The sequence below is a fragment of the Aplidium turbinatum genome, chromosome 4 (assembly GCF_918807975.1).
Source record: "Aplidium turbinatum chromosome 4, kaAplTurb1.1, whole genome shotgun sequence".
NCBI lineage: Eukaryota > Metazoa > Chordata > Ascidiacea > Aplousobranchia > Polyclinidae > Aplidium > Aplidium turbinatum.
Genome location: NC_137475.1, coordinates 37762698 through 37782845, shown reverse-complemented (window position 1 = coordinate 37782845; position 20148 = coordinate 37762698). Strand labels below are relative to the sequence as shown.

General features: G+C 40.8%; 1 protein-coding gene across 1 annotated transcript in view; it reads right to left on the bottom strand.

The window, feature by feature from the left end:
- Nucleotides 1-20148, bottom strand: part of LOC145769136 (cytochrome P450 2C31-like) — a 34524-nt gene that overhangs the window by 4858 nt on the left and 9518 nt on the right. Inside the window, exon 2 of the mRNA XM_082580729.1 lies at nt 250-330. Within this exon, the coding sequence (XP_082436855.1) occupies nt 250-330 (81 nt within the window). The remainder of the gene's footprint in view (nt 1-249; nt 331-20148) is intronic.

Genomic DNA, 20148 nt, shown 5'->3' with positions numbered 1-20148 from the left:
AGAGGAGTAGTAATTTCGATTTCGTGGGTTCGATTCCCACCCTCTGCTAATACTATTTTTTCTTCTGCAACTGAACTGAGTGCAAGAAGGATCTGAATGACTGCAATCAATGGAGTTTGTAAGGAAAATTGTGACTAAACAAAACACAAAGCAATTTCACATTGAAAAGCAGGCGCTCTTCCACGAGTGGGTGATGTAAAAGTGCCTACCGTTTAAATTGACTTTAAACTTCAATAAAATTGTTCTTACTTTATCTGTTGCATCCTTGAGGGAATTGGCTACACCACGAAAAGGTGGAATGGGTTGCAAATAAGGAGCAAAGACGAGAAGCTGTTAGCAAGACAAACCGTTTGTGATACTAATACATACACCAATTTCAAGCTAATAAACTTTTTGTAGAAAAATCCCAAGGTATCTTTATTTCCATAAAATACAAGTTGCAGGATAGTCTGGTTCGCGCAATCCGAAATCTGATGGCATCAATAGTCTGATGGCCTGCGATACCTTTTTGCAACAGCTCAGTTCGTTAGGCGCTTCACTTTTCAAACAAAGAAACTACATGATCAAGCGGCACTGATTCGACACTCAGGGGTGTGCGATTGAGCAAAGCATTTCAAGGTCTCCATCGTGCCGCACCTAATGAATGGAATAATTTACAGACAACAATACTTCAACAATGGGAAACTGCACTCTGTCAAGCTCGATGACCGGGTCTGCGTTAGTGGTTCAAAGCCTCTACAACAGGGCTGCTCAACTAATGTTAGCAAAGGTCCATTTTGACAAGTTGAGTATTTTCGCGGTCCGGTGAATATTTCATATGCAACGACAAAAATTAAACAACTAGTACGAGCACCGAAACACTTTTCAGGTAGTATGTAACACGACTTGGATTTTTGTCTGACACAAACAAATAAAATAGGAAAAAATGTATTGTATTTCTTTGTACTGTAGCTGTGTGATCGCACATCAGGGAAGACGGTAAAGCGTTGGGGAGTCTGGGGGCAAAGCCCCCAGCTCCTTGGATAATCACAAAAAAATGCTTTTTCCTAATGGGAATCTGTTTAAAGAGGCCCTAAAATGTGGCAATAAAGTTATTCTTCCAGAAGCCCGAGGTCCACCTTCAACACCCAGAAGGTCCGGATTCGGACCGCGGTCGGCCAGTTAGAACATAGAACAATAGAACCTAAGTCTTTGAAGTTCTCTAGTAGTAAACTTAGTTTACTACTAGAGAACTAGTTAGTAGTTCCTAAAACTAGAACCTAAGTCTTACAAATATCGACCTCAGCATACTAAGCCAGGAAAGATAAACCTTGTATTCAAGAAGGAACCAGGATTGTTCTAAATTTTAAATCTAACTGGTAGTTACGTTCTGTGTTTTCACACTTGAAGCTCGTTGTCTTTTATCCAGTTTTTAAATATGTTTCCGCATTGGTAAATTATGTTGAAACCACCGAGGAGTGCAATCCATGGACAGTCTAAAAGCAAATGATCAACAGTTTGCCTGCTTTCTTTGCAATTTTGACAGATTGGTGTGTTTTGATAGCCCCATCGATAAGAGTGGTAGCAGTTCGGGCATGACGGGATAAAGTTCTATTATAACTGACCTATTCCCAGAGATGGGCGTGATCTTGATCTTGAAGATCACTTTTTTTTGGTGATCTTGATCTAAGATCACTTTTTTTTGTGTGATCTTGATCTTGAAGAACAATAAGATCAAGATCACTTTAAAATTGAAGTTTACTTACTAGATAGAGGCATTTTTTTAGAACTCGTACTGTACAAAGTAATTAGTGGCAACTACTACCATTAAGCCACTGTTTTATGTGTCCAACAAAAGACGGTTTAAAGTCTCCATCTGATCTGGTCAGTGTTGCCATTTCAAATTTGAAAAAGTTTTTTGTGTTGGTCATAATAAAGAAGTCATCTTCCGTGTACTACTTTATGTTGACGTATAATAAATATGATTTAACTTTGTTCACAATTTCCATGTGTGAATTTTAAAGAAATGTTTGCTTTCTTTGATCCAGTTTTAGATGTTTCAAAAGTCTAGAATGGCGGTGTTAAAAAATTTAGAATCCAGCCGATTTTAGTCATGTAAAGTGGTTTATTGCAGCAAATCAACCAGACCAAGACTTGTTTAGGGTCTGAGTATGAAGCGGTTTGTCTGACCGCAAACCTCTGAACTTTTTTGATAGCAGACAACAGTATCAACGTTGCCAGGTGGATAAATGGTGCAATAAACTTTAACATACTACAGTGAAAGTTAAGAGTTTGATCGTTTGAATCTACACTGTGAAGAAAGTTAAGAGTACTTAGTAACACGTATAAAAACTCCCACATGATTCAGACAAAAGTTTGGTAAAAAATGATGCAGTTCAAAGATTATTTTTATTTATTTATTATAAATAAAAAGTATAAAACTAATTGCAAATTTTGCGACTTTTTTAGTACTGCTGTAATTAACCTCGGCCTTGAGTGTGACGTTGCGATTCTACGCAAACTACGTCAACAATTGATAGGCCTAATAGCAACAGTCACTAACTTAGTACAATTTTTAGGCCAGCGATCGAGTAGTTAAAAGTAAAAGTTAGCAATACCAATTATATACCTTTACCCAGGTTGCTTATAGTAATTATTTTTTGCAACATCATTGATCAAAAACTTCATTTTTTTCAAGTAGCCTACACAAAAAGTGATCTTGAAAGTGATCTTGATCTTCAAGGTCACATAGTTTGGTGATCTTGATCTTCAAGATCACCTATTCTTGGTGATCTTGATCTTCAAGATCACCAATACTGGTGATCTTGCCCATCTCTGCCTATTCCTTTCTGTTGCATGTCGAGAAACCTGGGAGGGATAACGTTAAAATCGTCGATAATGTCTGCACCCATGGTCGATTTTTTGTCCAATATTCTTTCCATTCATGATGTAGAATTAGATCATAGCTCTTGATTGTTTGGTTGTAAAACGGAAGACGTAATTTTAGTCGGTGGGTGTTTTTTTAAATTACATTTTGTAATGGTGAGTTTTTCCAAGGATTTCCAGCTTCTTGAAGTCCTTGATTTAGTTTGACCGTGATTTCTCTTCTCAGATGTGGATTTCATATAAGCTTTAGCGTTATGCCGGAGTTGGGTCAATCTTAGTCTGGTAGGTCATATGTAGTCAAATCAAGTAAGAGAATTCCATGAACTTGTTTGTTCTGACAGATTCCTCGGTGCTCGCAAGCCTCCACATATGACGACTACGTGTCGACCTATAGGTCGTGGAGGAAATCCTTCTAAAGTGTTGCCACCGTGCCAAATTTTAAACTAATAATCCTGTTTTGGTATCAAGCACGTTATAACGTCCGCGTTTTGTCGCTTCTACCTTTTTCTAGACCTCTGCAATGTTTGGCATATATTGTTTTTCGTTGTGATAGTCAGAAATAAATACAAACTAAACTGTCTGGATATTGACATTGCTGCTATCGCCGAAGCCTGTTTCTTAGATGAAAGATTATACTAACCCAGTGGTTCCCAACTCGTTTTTAAGGCGACCTATTTAAAAAAAAAAATTCAGTTTGGTAAAATCTTGCGACCCAAGCAATTTGTCGTAATATTTTAAAAGCCATACAAGATTGTGTTGCAAACAAACAGCACTACAAAAGCATTAATTTTTTCCGAAAGTAATATCTTTATCAAATCACTAATGAGATAGCTGTGCTGGCTTGCTGTCAGTGAGTTTTTGAAATCGAGGCGTTATTTTGCTTAGGCATAGCCGCATGTCGGCTTTAACTTCCAACCGGTTTCGCTGTTCAGTTTTCAATACACACATGGCGCTAAATCCAGTCTCACAAAGCCAAGTTGTTGCAAATGGAATCTGTTTTTGAATCACTAATTGTGAAACTGTGGGATACAGTTTGTACATGGAAGCCCAAAAGGGGATGTTTGCAGAATCTTTGGGGTATTTGTCTTTGAAGGACGCAAAAGAAATACGGTTTGCTACTTCTGTCGTTATGTCAATAAACTGTTCTGCAACATGGATGGAAAGTTGAGGCATATCTTTTCCAACAAATGGATCAATTATCCAATCATTTTGGTTATTAAGTGTTAGAGATTCTCCATACTAGTGCACAAACTTTTTGGCAAACTGTTTCAGGTGTCTAATTATCGTTTGCTTAATATCAACTGTTACGGCCAATCTCTGTACAAATCAAACGTCATATAAAACCGTTCAAGTCTACTGAATATTACGTCATGGAACTTGCTAGAAAATGTGCCAAAATTGCACCATCGTTCATAGACTTGTGTCAAACTTGTTTGGACTTGTTTGGGCCTGTTTAAACAGGAAATATTACATCAGCTTTAAACACCTGTTGGAATGACTTCATATAATTGTCTTTCATTTATTGCGTCACAGTTACTTTCTACGTGAATTTGAGATATTGATATCTATTCTGGTCATTCGTAAAATGATTGTTTGAAAGTTGGCCGCACATTTAACTGTTGGCTTAGTGCTTGCTAGCTGGACAAAAGTTCCGTCTTTTATCCAAGTAATCTGTTCTGTAGTGACAGTTTTCAGTGGTGTACGCGTTGCACCCCCTCGTTTTCGGTAGCCGTGGGCTAATTTTTACAGAAATACACTTTTTGAAAAGAAGTTCAAGTGTGTGTTTCTTCGGTCATTATATGCAGACGAAAGGATCCGGGAACTTTAAGTTACAATTTTCCCACGAAGAAATTATGGTTTACCGCTGTGACCATAAAAAATAAAAGACGATTCTCTGGCTAGTGTTTGTACGGAAGCACAGGCAGCATAAAAAATAAAAGACGAAGTTGTTGGTTGGTAGGCTACAAAAGCAAAGAAATAATAAAAGAAGATCTTGTTGGTTGGTAGTCTAAAGAAGCAAAGAAAATTAAAGACATTTCTTCTCGGTAGGCAACTGAAGAACTTTAAGCTAAAAAGTAAAGACATTTCTTCTCAGTTTGGTACAGAAGAAAAAATAACTTTGACATTCATTGGCAAGAAAGAAGATTAAAGGCAATCCATCTGTGCTTGAAGATTCAAGTGGAAGAATCCAAGCAAGTTTTGTGGACGTTTGGACTTCACATACTCGTACAGCTACGGTATCGTGCATTTAAATTCTTTTTTGTATTTTTACGGTCTTTGCAGTTAAGTTTTTTATAACTACTGTAATTTTGTGTAACTTAATTTTTTAATTGTTAAATTTAGCCCTAACATTTAATATGTCTACACTCGGTGGTGACAGGGACTCGACCGCCGTCGACTCGACTGAGTTTAAGCCTGATGATGTTCTTTGCGGTCGGGCAGGCCATTCTGGGGAGGGACCCATTAACGATGAGGCTAAGTCAGTTCGAGAGGCCCGGCATCTTAGACGGGATATTTTGACTCAAATTGGGAAACTTTCTGTAGCCCTAGGTTCTTTGAGTGATAAGCAGGAACTGTTAATTTTTAGATCTAAGTTATCTACTTTAGAAGAGGAATTACGGCATTTCCATGCTCTTTTGAGTAAAATTGTTAACTCTGCAATCTTGGCAGAACTTCGTGATAGGGTAGATCCCGAATTTAACTCGTTAAAAAATAACTTCGAACAAAAAGAAAGTGAGTTGTCAGATAGGTTGGATGCTGACATACATCCTGAGGATAGCGCCTCAAGTGTAAGCACTAGGATGTCTGAGAGCTCGTCACGGATAGTTGCACAAATTAACCTACAGTTAAGACGAGAGGAGCTCCAGATCCAAGCTGAGGCCGAAGCAAGAGCTGCTGAGGCCATCGCAAGAGCTGAAGCCATACGAGCTGAGGCTGCCGCACGAGCAGAGGCTGCCGCAAGAGCTGAGGCCATACGAGCTGAGGCCATACGAGCTGAGGCTGCCGCGAGAGCTGAGGCCGACGCGAGAGCTGCTGAGGCCGAAGCGAGAGCTGCTGAGGCCGCCGCGAGAGCCGAAGCTAGAGCTGCTGAGTTCGCACTCAAAGACGCTCAGTTGAGGGCCGAACAACGTAAAGAGGTAGTTTTAGCTGAATATCGTTCTGAGTTGGGCTCCCGGCGTAGCTCTAGGAAGGGCTCTTCTAGGCATTCCAGAAGTGAACATCAATCACAGTTTAATTTACCTAACCTTTTCCACACGCCTGTTCAATCCGTAAGTGGACCTGTACAATCCACATGTTTTCCAGCTGTTTCAGGAGGTCTCGGGGCCGCGGCTAAGGATCTTCCGAAGGCTGTAGAGCCAAGGTCTGCAAATTACAACCAAACTCCTCCCCCAGAGCGTACAGGTCACGGGGCCGCCATTAGCAGTAATGCTTTGCCCCCTTCACAGTTTTCAGCGCCGCTAGTTGCTGATCGCCCAGCTACACGTAATTTGGGTGGTTGTGAGAGGCGTATCGTGTCTCCTGATTTTAACGTATGTGAGGATCGTGATCGGGCTGTGCATGTGACTGAGCCCACTCAGCCCATTAAGGGATATAGCTTGTCTTCTCCCGCTAAATCAAGTTCTCAACAGCAGGATTGCTTTTTTGAATACCAAAATAGTAGGACGTTCTTCGATAAGGCGGCCTTGATTGGTTACGATGGTAATAATATGCCATTTGTCTTCTTTAAAAATCGTGTTATGGCCTTGATGGCAGCTTCGCCCTTTAAGGGAACTCGTTTGACTTTGTTGCAAGCAGCTTGTGTTAGAACAGCTGCACAAACGATTGCTAATTTGGTTTCTGACACTCCTGGCTTGTCAGAGGAAGACAGGATAGAAATGTCGTTAGCTCGCTTGTCCCAACGTTTTGGGGTTCGTGGAGGTCTTTTCGCAGAACCAGAAATTAGAAAGTATCGCTATGGTAGCAAATTGACTTCTATCTCTTCCAGTGATTTGAAAGAGTTTAAAGATGAATTGTCGCAGTGTTTGCTTTACGCGAAAGCTTATGGTCAGCGTGATAAATTAGAAGGACGTTTTGTTTTGGATTTGGCTAAGCGACTCCCGTTTGACGCTAAGCAGCGTTATCTTGACTTTTTAGGTGATCAGTATGGTAGCACTGAGGAACCTACTTTTCAGAGTTTGTTTGATTTTGTAGTACGGGAGGAAACGCGCAAGTCGACTGATTTTAGCATTATGCTAATGGGCGATTCTGGTGAGTCGCAGCATTTTAAAAAGTTTGGCAAAGGAAAATTACCTTCATGTCCGGTTAGGCAGACGTCGGTAAAACCCCATGATAATGTGATTTCAGGGAGTTCGCAGTACTCGACTGCTGTTGGCGCACCGCGCGGCGGTGTGGCCAGACGTAGTGACATACCGGCATGTTTTTGTTGTTCGTCACGTGGTCAAGTTGAATATCATTTTTTGTCTAATTGTAAAGAATTTTTGCGCTTGACACCTAAAGATCGGAGAGATGTCATTGTGAAAGCTGGCAAATGCTTGAATTGTTTGCGCCAGCATATGGTTAGAGACTGTAATCATGCAAATAACTGTCGTAAGTGTGGACCTACCAACGATAGGAAACACTATTTTCTTCTGCATGATTTTTATGTGACGTCACGTGATTCTCTGGATTCGTTCGGTAAAGATGATGCTGGTGCCAGAGTTCCTGTGCGTAATGTTAAGATTGGAAATGTTAAAGCAGCCTTTAACCGCGTTACTGCTGCTCGTGTTTTGACTCCAATGACTGGCAAATCGAAGTTGGTGTATTGTCAGCATGATCCTGGTTCGCAGTTGACCTTTGTTTCGAGTGACTTGGTGTGCGAACTTGGTCTTAAACCGTATGATAAAGCGTCGTTTAAAATAGATACTCTGGCTGGTCAGAAACCTACTTGTGCTGACCTTGTTAAACTCAACATCCAGTCGTTAGAGACTGATGAACTGTTTTGTGATATAACCTCGGTGGTTAACCCAGCTTGGGCTGACGATGTTAAAACTTTACCTCATAAACAAGATTTAAGTGGTTTCCGTCATTTTCATGACGTGAATATGTTTCATTTGAATGATTGTAGTACTGTAGATGTACTGATTGGCAATGACAACGCTTATTTGATGTGGGCAAAAGAAGAACGTGTTGGTGAAAATCGCAGTGAACCGCATGCTTTACTCACTCCTCTCGGTTGGTTGGCTTGTGGTGGTAAGTCACCCTTAGTTGAAAGCGTTGCTAAAGTGTGCAGAGTGCAGACGTCTTCAGAGTCGGATGTCATCTCTGGCTTTCAGCGTAAAATTGAGTCTCGTGATATGGAAATAGCAGACCTGAATAAAGTCATTCAGGATTTGACTTTGCAAAATGAAACCTGTGAATTGTCTCGCAATGATATTTTGGCTAGAGAACTTGTCGAACCGAATATTGAGTTGAAAGATGGTCGATTTGAGATACCTGTTCCGTTGAAGGAAGATATTGATCTACCTAACAATTTTGTGTTGGCGTCAGATAGAGCTGCTGCTTTAAGAAAGAAAGCTTTAAAACAACCTGAACTTCGTGATTTCCTTACTGACACCATGAAAGATCTTAAATCTAATGGCTATATTGAGCGCGCGGGTGAAGCAGGAAATGTCAAGGGATTTGAATGGTATTTACCATACTTTGTGACGTCACAATTAAAAAAGCGCATTGTTTACGATGGCAAGTCTGAATTTCGAGGAACTTGTGTTAATGATGTAATGTCTTCTTGTCCTGAATTGTCTGACTTGTTAAACCCTCTGGCAGATGTCTTGGCTAGATTTCGGCTTGAAAGATTTGGTTTCATGGCTGATGTGACCAAATACTTTTTTCACATTTTGGACTCTTCAATTCGTAAGCCCAATTTTATTGAACTGCTTACGTACACAGGCAGTGCCGTTCGGATCGTGAACGAACGCCCTTTGGTACCTTTGAGTGACGACCCTAGGGATTTTACTGTCATCACCCCTGCCTCACTTTTGACCCCATACTTAGACCCATACTGTGCTGTTGGGCAACCACATGATCGTGACCAATTAAGAAGGGATTATCGGTTCAATTTGTCACTTTCTCAGCAGTTTTGGAATAAATGGATCGATTTTTACTTGCCAGGTCTTCAGGGCCGGAAAAAATGGCTAAAAATGGCCGAGAATTTGGAGCCTGGTCAACTTGTAGTGGTAGGTTCTCTCCAAGACATTGGTAAACGTGGGAAGTATCAACTTGGGAGGGTGCATGAGGTAGTTCCACAAATTAGGAAAGGGAAGCCTGTGGTTCGTAGAGCCAAAGTTGCCGTCTGCAACTATGATGAGAGTACGGGGAAAGTGAAAGTAGACTACGTGTTGAGGGATATTTCGTGCCTCGCCCCCGTAAAGAACACCTAAGTGTTATGGTTTGAGCCTGGTTTTGTCTGCGGTGGCCGACCCTTGTCTGAGCCCAGAACAGTCGGTTATTATCGCAACCATGGTATATAGCGTCATTTTTTGCGTGTACCTAATACCTATGGTACCAATTTCATGTATCGTCGTGTATTATTCCGTATTGTTGTTCATTCTTTGCATGCCCTTTGTATTTACGTATTAACTTAAACGTGAGTGATTCAAACAATTTGTGTATCATGTGTTTTTATTCATTGGCTCACGATTGTCCTTCAATTCTTTTTTAGTTATGCCATGTTAGACTGTCATAACTAGGGGCCGCTATGTTACGGCCAATCTCTGTACAAATCAAACGTCATATAAAACCGTTCAAGTCTACTGAATATTACGTCATGGAACTTGCTAGAAAATGTGCCAAAATTGCACCATCGTTCATAGACTTGTGTCAAACTTGTTTGGACTTGTTTGGGCCTGTTTAAACAGGAAATATTACATCAGCTTTAAACACCTGTTGGAATGACTTCATATAATTGTCTTTCATTTATTGCGTCACAGTTACTTTCTACGTGAATTTGAGATATTGATATCTATTCTGGTCATTCGTAAAATGATTGTTTGAAAGTTGGCCGCACATTTAACTGTTGGCTTAGTGCTTGCTAGCTGGACAAAGGTTCCGTCTTTTATCCAAGTAATTTGTATTGTAGTGACAGTTTTTAGGTGTACGGCGTTGCACCAGTCATTTCGATAGCCTCGGGCTAATTTTACTGGAATACACTTTTGAATAGACGTTTCGAAAGTGTGTTTATTTTTGGGTCATTGCATGCAGACGAACGGATTTGGGAATCTTACGTTACAATTTTCCCACGAAGAGATTATGGTTTACCGCTGTGACCATCAACATTGCCACAGATGTATTGCGTTAGCTGAGGAAATATATCGTACTCATCTCTGGTGACATAATTTTTCCAGAATATGAGTTTTTTGTGTTAAGCAGATACTTTTGCGGCGCGTTTAATCCCCATAAAACCGTTGCCTTGCATAGATAAATTTAGAAAATTCACAGAGTCAAATGTATCGGCAAGGTAAGCAACTTTTGCCTTGAAATCTTCTTGCAAAAACTTCTCGGCTAATCTCACACAGTTCTGTTGCCTCAGGAAGATGGCAATCTCCTCTCACAAATTACAAACTCGCTTCAGGACACGACCTCGTGACAACTATCGCACTTCTGTGTGCAACAGCAATGCTTGATAATAATCAGAATCCACAAAGACGAAAACAAACGCCGATTTAGTGGACTTGCTTTGATGAAGTTTACACACTTCACATCATTCAACACTTCGTGCAGCTTTTGAGACGGCTTTTTTGCAGCAAAGGCCTCTCTGTGGAGAAAGCAATAAGTCCATACAGCACTTGGGGCATTGTCTTTGATACGTTTTACCACACCAGACTATGCGTGGTCCAACGTGTGGAAAACTTTGTCATAGTTTGTCCGACCATGGCCACCTGGAGATGCGGCCTGATTTGTCACATTTGCCGATTTTGATTACAGCTACTGCTAGTGCTTGACAAAAAACTTTTTTGTTGCCTTGGAGAAGCAGTAGCAAATGAGAAAAAGTAAGTTGAAAAACGCAAAATCAGAGTGTTATTGAAAATTAACAGTCTGACTAAAATTTACAAAATCCAATTTTCTTTGTTTTTCAACATGTGAGGATGTTAAAACCTATTGTGTCATCTAGAAAAAAGAATAAAGAAAGCGTAAAAATCTAATTTTTAGAAAAAATTATTTAAACATTTGCCCATAAAGTTAGAAAAACCTGGAAACTTCTGCAAAATGTGACAAATCAGGCTGTATCTTTAGGTGGCCATGGTCCGACATAGCGTTCGTGACATATAGTGCACGTTACAATATAGGCTATATCCAGAGGTGGGCAGTAGCGCGCTACTGTTGTAGCGCCGCTACTAGCGGCGGTACTATTTTGGTAAAAGTAGCGGTAGCGGCGCTACTTTTTAGTTGGAGTAGCGGCTGCAGTAGCGGCGCTATTTTTTCCAAAGTAGCGGTAGCGGGAGTTGCGCTACTTTTTTTCAGTCGCACTTCGCTACCCGCTACTTTTTAATTTAAAGTAAAAAAAATACTCGTTTTTTTCGCAACACTGGCGTGGTCAAGCAGTTATATTAAGTTATAGGCTATAGCCTATAATCCTATATGATCGGTTTGGTTGCAAAGTTTCGGTCTTTTGGGAATCAAAAGAATTTTTCTGGTGTGGAGCTGCGATCGAGGTATGAAATCGATAATGTTCATTTTAATAATAGCCGAAGTAAAGTTGTATATGTTTTATATAGAATATAGGCTACAGTAGACTACATGCAGTAAGCATTGCCTCATCAGTCATCACCTATGTTAGATGTCCAAAAATAAGGTTTTATCGCGTTGGTTAAATTAAACTGTTGACAAATGGTTACCGTAGCTAAAATACTTGTTGCTGATAAAAATTTCTTACACGATAGTTTTTGTTAAAAGAAATCGTTACAGGGCAATTTTGTGTGATTTGTTTTGCTTACAACTTTGAAGTTAGGCTACAACATAGTTTGTCTTATTTCTAAACAGCTCATTTATTTCTAGCTGACGTCAACTTCTTCGGCGAATATCTGCGTGTGATGAAGCCTATCTGCCAGACTTTAGACATTCTCCAGGGCGAGTCCAAGGCGTATTACGGAGTCTTGCTTCCAACCATTACAATTTGCGCGAAGAAGTTGACCGAGATCAGTGATCTTATGTGCTGTGAGAAGTTGAGAATGAAAGTCCTTGAAGGGGTGAAGAAACGATTCGACAAGTGCTTCAACGACGTGAAATGTGTTATGGCATCATGTCTTCATTCGGGCATCTGCGAGCAACTCCCAGCTTCAGGAACGGTCATGTCGCGTCGAAATCTCTCCTCAATTTCTTGAGGTGGGATTTCGCAACGACGGTCACTGTTTTTGCCTTCAACGATCCGGCGGACCGTTCCCTTCGCGTCCCGCGAGAAGGAGGCTCGCAACCCCACGCCCTTACGATATCGGGCTCCGTTCCCGCACAAACCCCCGCCGCCCGACCGAGGAGAACTCCCGTTCGAACGACGGCGAGCCGCGCGAGCCCGGGCGCCACGATTGAAGCGTGGTTTGCGAGGACATGTCCTCTTGAGCGGCGAAGTGCCAGCGGTCCACTCTTCCAATTCAATGCAGAACTGGTCGAAATTTATGCCACCCGCTAAAGTAAGGTTCACTAAACTGCAAAGAGCCCGCCTGGAGCTCTTCGTCTTACTTTCCCTGACCGGTTCAACAGGGTCTTGGATGGATCGTTGAGTGTTGGGTGTGATGGACATCCCTGGGGTAGTCTGTGGGAGTCCGGGGTCATGCGTGGCTTGGTTGCATGCCATGGTGTCGCTTCGGGGTCGAGTCAAGGTTTGGGAAGAGATAGTTGAATGGAATTCATTGTTGGTGGTTTGGGTAGGTGGGGTAAAGGGTTGGGTATCGGCAGACAACTTCGAGGTACAAGATGTATAGGACAGATGGAAACAGGATTAAAAGATAAGGAGGATTGAGATGGGCAGTGTTAGAGAGACTTGGAAGAAGAGGTCTACATGGGCGGCTTGGAAGAGCTGATTAAGTCTCCAGCTTCAGCTCCGGTGGTAGCCATCCGAGGCAGAGAAGATGGGCGCGAGGCCGGCTTGGATAAACCGAGCGAGTCCACTGCCACGGCTCCGGTGGAGGTCGGCTTGCGCAGAGGTGCATATAGAAAAGGATTCGCACTGACAATAGGGCCGTAACCGTCCGTGGTTGGGCTATCAGGCGAGGAAGTGGAGGAAGAGGAAAGAGATTTGCTGTTCGACGAATCGGAAGAGTCCCCACTTTCCGACCCATGTCCGGCCGAAGACAGATGAGAAAGAAACAACACATCTAGATCAGGCAAGCTGTCAGCATCAGCTAGGCTGAGCGAAGTCTTGCCTGGATGGGTTAGAACAGTAGGCTACGGAAAAGTTCAGGCATAAACTCAGGTGGGGGGGGCAAAGTGGAAGTGCTATCCAGGCCTTGGCACCAGAAGACTTGAGAGCGGATGAAGGGCCCCATCCAGCTTGTAAGCTTGAGGGAGAACACGGAAGCACCTGCTACAGGTGATCAGGAACTCGGCGCGCGAACCATGGAATGCTCGCATATGGTCCTGGTACGCCTGCACATCTCGGTAAGGTCGAGATGCCCTCCTGCAAGTGGAGAAAGGACAGAGAAGGGGGAATAGATTGGGGAGGGTGAGGCGAATAGGGCAGACGGACTGCAGTCTATTCGACCTCAGGTATAGTGGAGCTGACTCGTGGCATGTGACAGGTAAGCCACTGTGTGGTGTGGGATCACGGATCGGACACTCGTCGCCATGACGAAGCAACGAGTTCGTGAAAGCAACAGAGTCTACCGGTGAGGCTTCACCACCTGTGTTGAGTGGGACTGAGTGCCCACTCACAGGAACCTGCTTCCTCGTCGGCCAGCCAAAACTAGTGGACTCAGCAGACGGGGAGGTAAAATCAACACCGGCCAGGTTATCTTGAAAAGTCTTTGAACCTGTGCGACTTAAAAGGCGTGACATATTCAGTAGAAAATGTATAAATATAATATATAAAAAGTTGGTTAAGTTTAAGATGTTTCGGAGTTTACAGCGACAGCTCAAAGTTTAGAAATTGAAAGTAACGGATTACAAAAACAAAGAACTACTGGCGGATTACAAGAGGGTTGAATCAGAGGTTACTACTTAAAATTTGATAATTATTATTTTTTTTACATAGACTGAACGTTACTAAATGCAATTAGGCTTTGAATATCAGTTAATTATGGTACTGCAAATAAGTTTGATGAGCTAGGAGGTTAAAAAATGCTTTGAGAACAATTGACTAAAAAGTCAATTGTGACGTTACTGCTGAAAACTTAAACCAACAAATAGGGTGACACACCAAATCAGAAGAATCGGTTTATTTAAATACAGAGCTTTCGCCACACAAGTGTGGCTTCATAAGTTTATACTGATGAAGCCACACTTGTGTGGCGAAAGCTCTGTATTTAAATAAACCGATTCTTCTGATTTGGTGTGATATTGTTTACTTTATTTAAAATGTTTTGTCACACCGTGCATCCCAGTGGATCATCAGTTGAATTATAGGAAAATTTGATGAAAAGTTTAGGAACGAAGTTTTGTTTTTGAAATAGGGTGACCCTTTGATTTGAAATACGATTAATTAGGAGCGATATAAATAATTGTGCAAAAGACTTTAAAGATAAAGAAAGGGTTATTGTTCAATTTATACGGTATAAAATTTTAACAAGGTAAGGTTATGGTTCAAGTGAACACTTCAAGGAGAAAGGAAGTTATGGAAGATGCGTGTTTCAGATGCAAGAAAACAAAGTTTGAATGGATTTGGTAGACAACTGGCCAGTGGCGGCTCGTGCCATGGGGCTGCAGGGCTGCAGCCCCCCCTGAAAGAAAGAGAAAAAAGGGAAGATATGTTTTCCTCTGTGTTTGTCCGACCCGATTACTTTTTTCACTTATGGATTGCGGATTGAAAATTAAAATATTTAAAAATTTGTTTGGAAACATGGCTTTGGGACAACATTCTTTGCAGCCCCAGATTTTGGATTTCAAGTGCTCTGATTGGCTAAAAAATATCCTTGAAGCTCCACCTCTTTTGGTATTTTACAGAATACATAACAGCAATTTTTGAATCTGTTGGGGCTGCATGGAAAACAGCCCCCCCCCCTAACCGAATAATTCTACAGACTTTTTAAAGTTAAGTTTTGTTTCGCAGAGTAGCGATGAGACATGACTGTAAATGTGATAGCTGTAGGATTAGGGTATTCAACAGGTTATAGGATGTACCGGTACTAGGGCAAGAAAACAACAGTGCTAGGACAAGAAACAATAGTGCTAGGACAAGAAACAATAACTTACACTGGATCTCGAACCTCAATCGTCTTAGGCTACTGTGTGACTGTGATGTGCAGTCTGACCATAAAAAGAGCTCAACACCTGCTCTCCTGGGCCACATCGAAACCTGTTTTTGCCTGAGGATGGGTTTCTTTTATGTCCGGTTTTCTTTATCCATCCTATTATTGTTATTACAAAGTGGCTATTTTTACACACTTGTTGCCATAGTTACAATCAGGTGTTGCCAGAGTTAGGATTAAAGTTAGGTAGGGTTAATTAAGGTAAGGGTTAGAGTTAGGAATAAGGTTAGGGTTTTGATCTTTGCCCAGTTTTGATCTTTGCATGTGACTCCATGCTGCTGAGGGTTGGTATAGTATTTTCTAGGGCAAGGAACGATAATTGTTTCCACTCAGTGATCCGTCAGGAGTGATAGATAGTTAAGTTAGGTGCTTCACTAGTGTCTGCCCTCTAGGTCTAGTACCGGTATGCTGCAGAAGTGCATCTACATGAATGATTTATCTTCTGAATTAAACGGTCTTTCTGTTGGCTGCTGCATTGGCAACTCCTGTCTTCAATCATTTAATGTATGCTGAAGGCTTGTGTTGTTTTGCATCAAGTGTCAAGGGACTCCAGAAACTCATCAATGTTTGTCAAATGTATGTAGTTTCTCATGACATTATATTTAATTGCAACAAAACTGTTGGTGTTTTATATGAAGCCTAGATGTTGAAATTTGGCTATAATCCGATCATATATAATACGGTATTTAAATAAAAATCGTATCTGCTTTGAGACCCTTGAAATATATTGGAGTAATAATTAACGCTTCTACCTGATGATAAAGACATGAAACGACAATTACGGTCATTGTATTGTTCTGAAAACATGTTAAAAGCAAGGTTTTCCAAACGTTTGATTGCTGTTAAAAATGTGTTGTTTCGTTCCTATTGTATGCCTTTATATGCCTGTCAACTATGGTGTAACTATCTTCTATCCAGTAGTAATCGCTTACGTGTTGGATACAATAATTGTTACAGAATGTTGTTTAATCTGCAGAGACGATGCAGCATCACCTCTGCATTCGTTGATAACAATATCACCATTTTTCAAGCTTTCATTTGTAAAAAATTATATCAGTTTGTAACCCGCTGTAACTTGTCTTCCAACCAATGGATATATGAACTAATGCGAACAGACTGTTACACTCAATCTTTGTATTTGGTACATTACGACTCAGCTCTTCGGAGTTGAGTATCTGCTTTGTTTCTACTTTCATCTTGAGTCTGATGCAAATAAATAAAAAAAAAATATCATATATATATGGATACTCTTATTTTGACTCTGAATCTACCTTCATTTAAAAAAATTGACAATGATTTCATTTGTCTTAACAGGTTTATGCTATAATAATTTACACTTTAATTGGAACATTTTGCAATTTATATACAATAGATAATTCTGTAATGTCATTGAAAAAAATTAGGTTTTCCCAGTTGTCTCTGCAAGAAAAACTTAGCATCAAAGCACAAGGAAGACCCACTCCAAACCTTGACATTTCCCAATCATCCACCAGTAGAGGTAACCCTTATGCAAGGAAGTTTAACAGAAATGTGTATGATGATCATGACTGGCTGTGTGGCTGCAACAGTGAAAATGCTTTCTTTTGCTTTCCCTGTTTACTGTTTGGTGGAGATCAAGAACATTCCTGGACCAAAGTAGGTGTGAAAGACCTGAAACATCTCAGTAGAAAGACAGAGAAGCATAGTAGATCAACTTTCCACATGAACAATACTTTGAGTCTTTCAGTGCTTGGCAGAGTTAATATTGCTACACTTATAGATTCTGGATATCAACTCTCCATTACTAAACATAATGAAGAAGTAACGAAGAACAGAACAGTATTGTCAAAGATTATAGATTGTATAAAATTTTGTGGCAGATTTGAATTGCCATTAAGGGGACATGATGAAAGTCAAGGCTCAAAAAATCCTGGTGTGTTCATGGGGTTAGTTGATTTTGCTTCCAATCTTGACTCACGCTTCCAAAATCATTTTAATTCTGCAAAGGTATTCAAAGGTACATCCAAAACTATTCAAAATGAGCTTTTGGAAACGATTCTTGAGCTTTGCAAAAGCAAAATTAAAGAAGAAATATCACAGTCTGAATTTGTAGCAATCATGTGTGATGAAACTACTGACATCTCAGAGAAGACACAGATGGTGATTGTACTACGGTATGAAAGTCATGGGAAGCCTGTTGAAAGATTTTGGGGTTTTTTTAATCCTGCTAACCAGACAGCAGAAGCTCTGTCTTCAATCCTATTTCAGGAACTTAAAGTTTTGCTTGGGAGCAATACATCCAAACTTGTAGCACAAACTTATGATGGTGCTGCTGCTATGAGTGGTGCAAGAAATGGTGTGCAATCAAGAATCAAGCAAGTATATAGCAATGCACACTTTGTCCATTGTTATGCACACCAGCTAAACTTGGTTATACAAAAAGCCACTTCGCAGAATACCAGTGTCAGAGTCTTTTTTAACAGTCTTTCGGGAATCCCAAGTTTTTTCTCCAAATCTCCTCAAAGAATGGCTGCTTTGGACCAAGTTGCTCAAAGGCGTATTCCTCGCCCATCAGCAACACGATGGAATTTTAAAAGCAGGACGGTGAATGCTGTATCGGAGGTAAAAGACGCACTTATAGAATGCTGCTCAACTTTGGAACAAAGCAACTCTTCGGTGACTGGCTTTGCTGCTGCTGGTATAAAACGAATGCTCATAGATCCAAAATTTGTGTTTTGGTTAGATTTCTTTTCGAAAATCATGCCCAGGCCTCGAAATTCACGGCGGTCATGTCCGCCGTCACAGCATGTGATGTCCGCGGGAAGTACCATCTAGATCGGTCATATTTGTCCGCCGAGAAATAACACAGGAACTAGCGATACAAATCGTCGTTGCATGGCATGAACAATTGTTGCAAAAATATTATTTCCCGCGCATTCCAGCGCGCATCTACAAAATGTGAATGCTGGATTATATCCCTTAGCTTCGATTTAAGCAGGAAAACTTTCGATTTTACATTGCTTCAACGATTGCCCAGAGCATTGTGACGCAAGAAGCCACACGATCTCGTTAGGTGGAAGTTAATTAGTTATGCGGCGTATTAAGCAACTACACGGCGCTTTGACTCTTCAAGCGCACGTCGTTGGTCTGATGAAAGCTTTTCAGAGTGACTTCGCTGAAATTTTAAAAAGCCTTCTACACCGTAGCAGCTCTCGAAATTAGCTTCAATCTACGACGGCAAAAACATTGACGTCGCCAAATCAACAAACCTCGGATTGCGGCGGCAATTGCTATGTGTTTTAATCAAACGAAATTTTATGCGCTTCTTCATCGTGTCATACGGCGGTAGCCCAGAGCATTACGCAAGCTATTTTATGCCCTGACAATGCTCTTTTGAACTGTAAAAAGTTTGCAACCTCGTAAATACTGGCTGAATTGTTACGCAAAAGTTATTCTTTCATCGAATGCTTATTGTTTACCGCTGTCGTTGCGAATATAAATCATGGTGAAGGAAGGTACAGTTAAAAAGTGGAATTTACCTGCTATAGGTTATCAAACAGAAGGAACAAAAGGAAAAGTTAGAGTGGTATTTTGCAAAATTTGTAAAGAATTTTATGACGGAAACAAATCGGAATTAGAAAAGCTACGGGGTCAAGTTAAAAAAGTAGTACGAAATTGGATAAACGGTTCTTCGGCAGTAAAGAAAAATAATGTTTCCGATCATATGACAGTACCTGGTTGAGCAATTAACAATATTTTATGATAATTCAACGTCGCTACAATGCTACATGTCGAATTAATGTAAAACAAACGTAAATTTCTTATTGGACATTGTTGTTACGCATTATAACCTGCCGGGAAAATTAAATCAATTTGTGATTACTCGAACGTTGAATCAACCCAAAATTAACTTACTTTTCCCCATGAGTTATTTAACGTCAATTACCGTAACAGCGTGCATATCGCGTTGCTCGCTTTATCGCTACTATTGGTATTACTACATCACAACAAATCAAACAGTGCGGTCGTGATAGACTCTATTATATATTTTCCGCTTCTCGTTTTGCATGTGTTGGTACGGTACAATTTTTTCATAATAAACGTTCACAGCAATTGCCGAGGCAATTTCAACTTTTGTCGTTTGGCCTCGGCAACGTTTTTGACAAAGTAAAAATATGCTAATTTCGAAGACTGCGTGAGTGTTCACAGCAAGTACAATAGTCCGCGGTGAGGTCTTGGTGCGATGTTTCTGCTGATTAAAACTCCTGCTACGTGTACATAACACAGGAAGAAATTTTGAACAATGTTTGTTTTAATTAAGTGCTCATTGTGCGACGGCATTTTTAGTGCCATAGCAAAATGGCCATTATGACGTTTGGGGCAGCATTTACCACGGCGTGCCGCCGCTAATTTCGAGGACTGCTGTTGCTATAGTTCTCAAATGGCCAAGAATTATCAAGACAAAGTGATTAAGCATGACGATCGACATTAAAACTCGTGTCCGCCGAGAGACTTAATTTGTCCGCCGAGATACCTGCTCAGACCGGACACGTTTGTCCGCCGTCAACAAAAACGAATTTCGAGGCCTGCATGCCTCATGTTGACATACTGTTTGCTCAGCTGCAGTCTGTGGAGCTTGAGTCATTCAAAGTGCAGTGCTCTCTGGATAATTTTCTGTCAGCAATACAAAGAATAAGGGAAGGCATTGCTGCAGACAATGAGTCACCTTCACCCACACGGAGAATGCCTGAATCCCAAATCATTGATGCTAAAGAAGTATGTGATGTTGTCTTAATGCAGTGTCAAGAAAGGTTCAAGTTCACCAATCATCTTGAAGCAAGCACTTTATTTAATTTGAAAAATGCTTCACAAT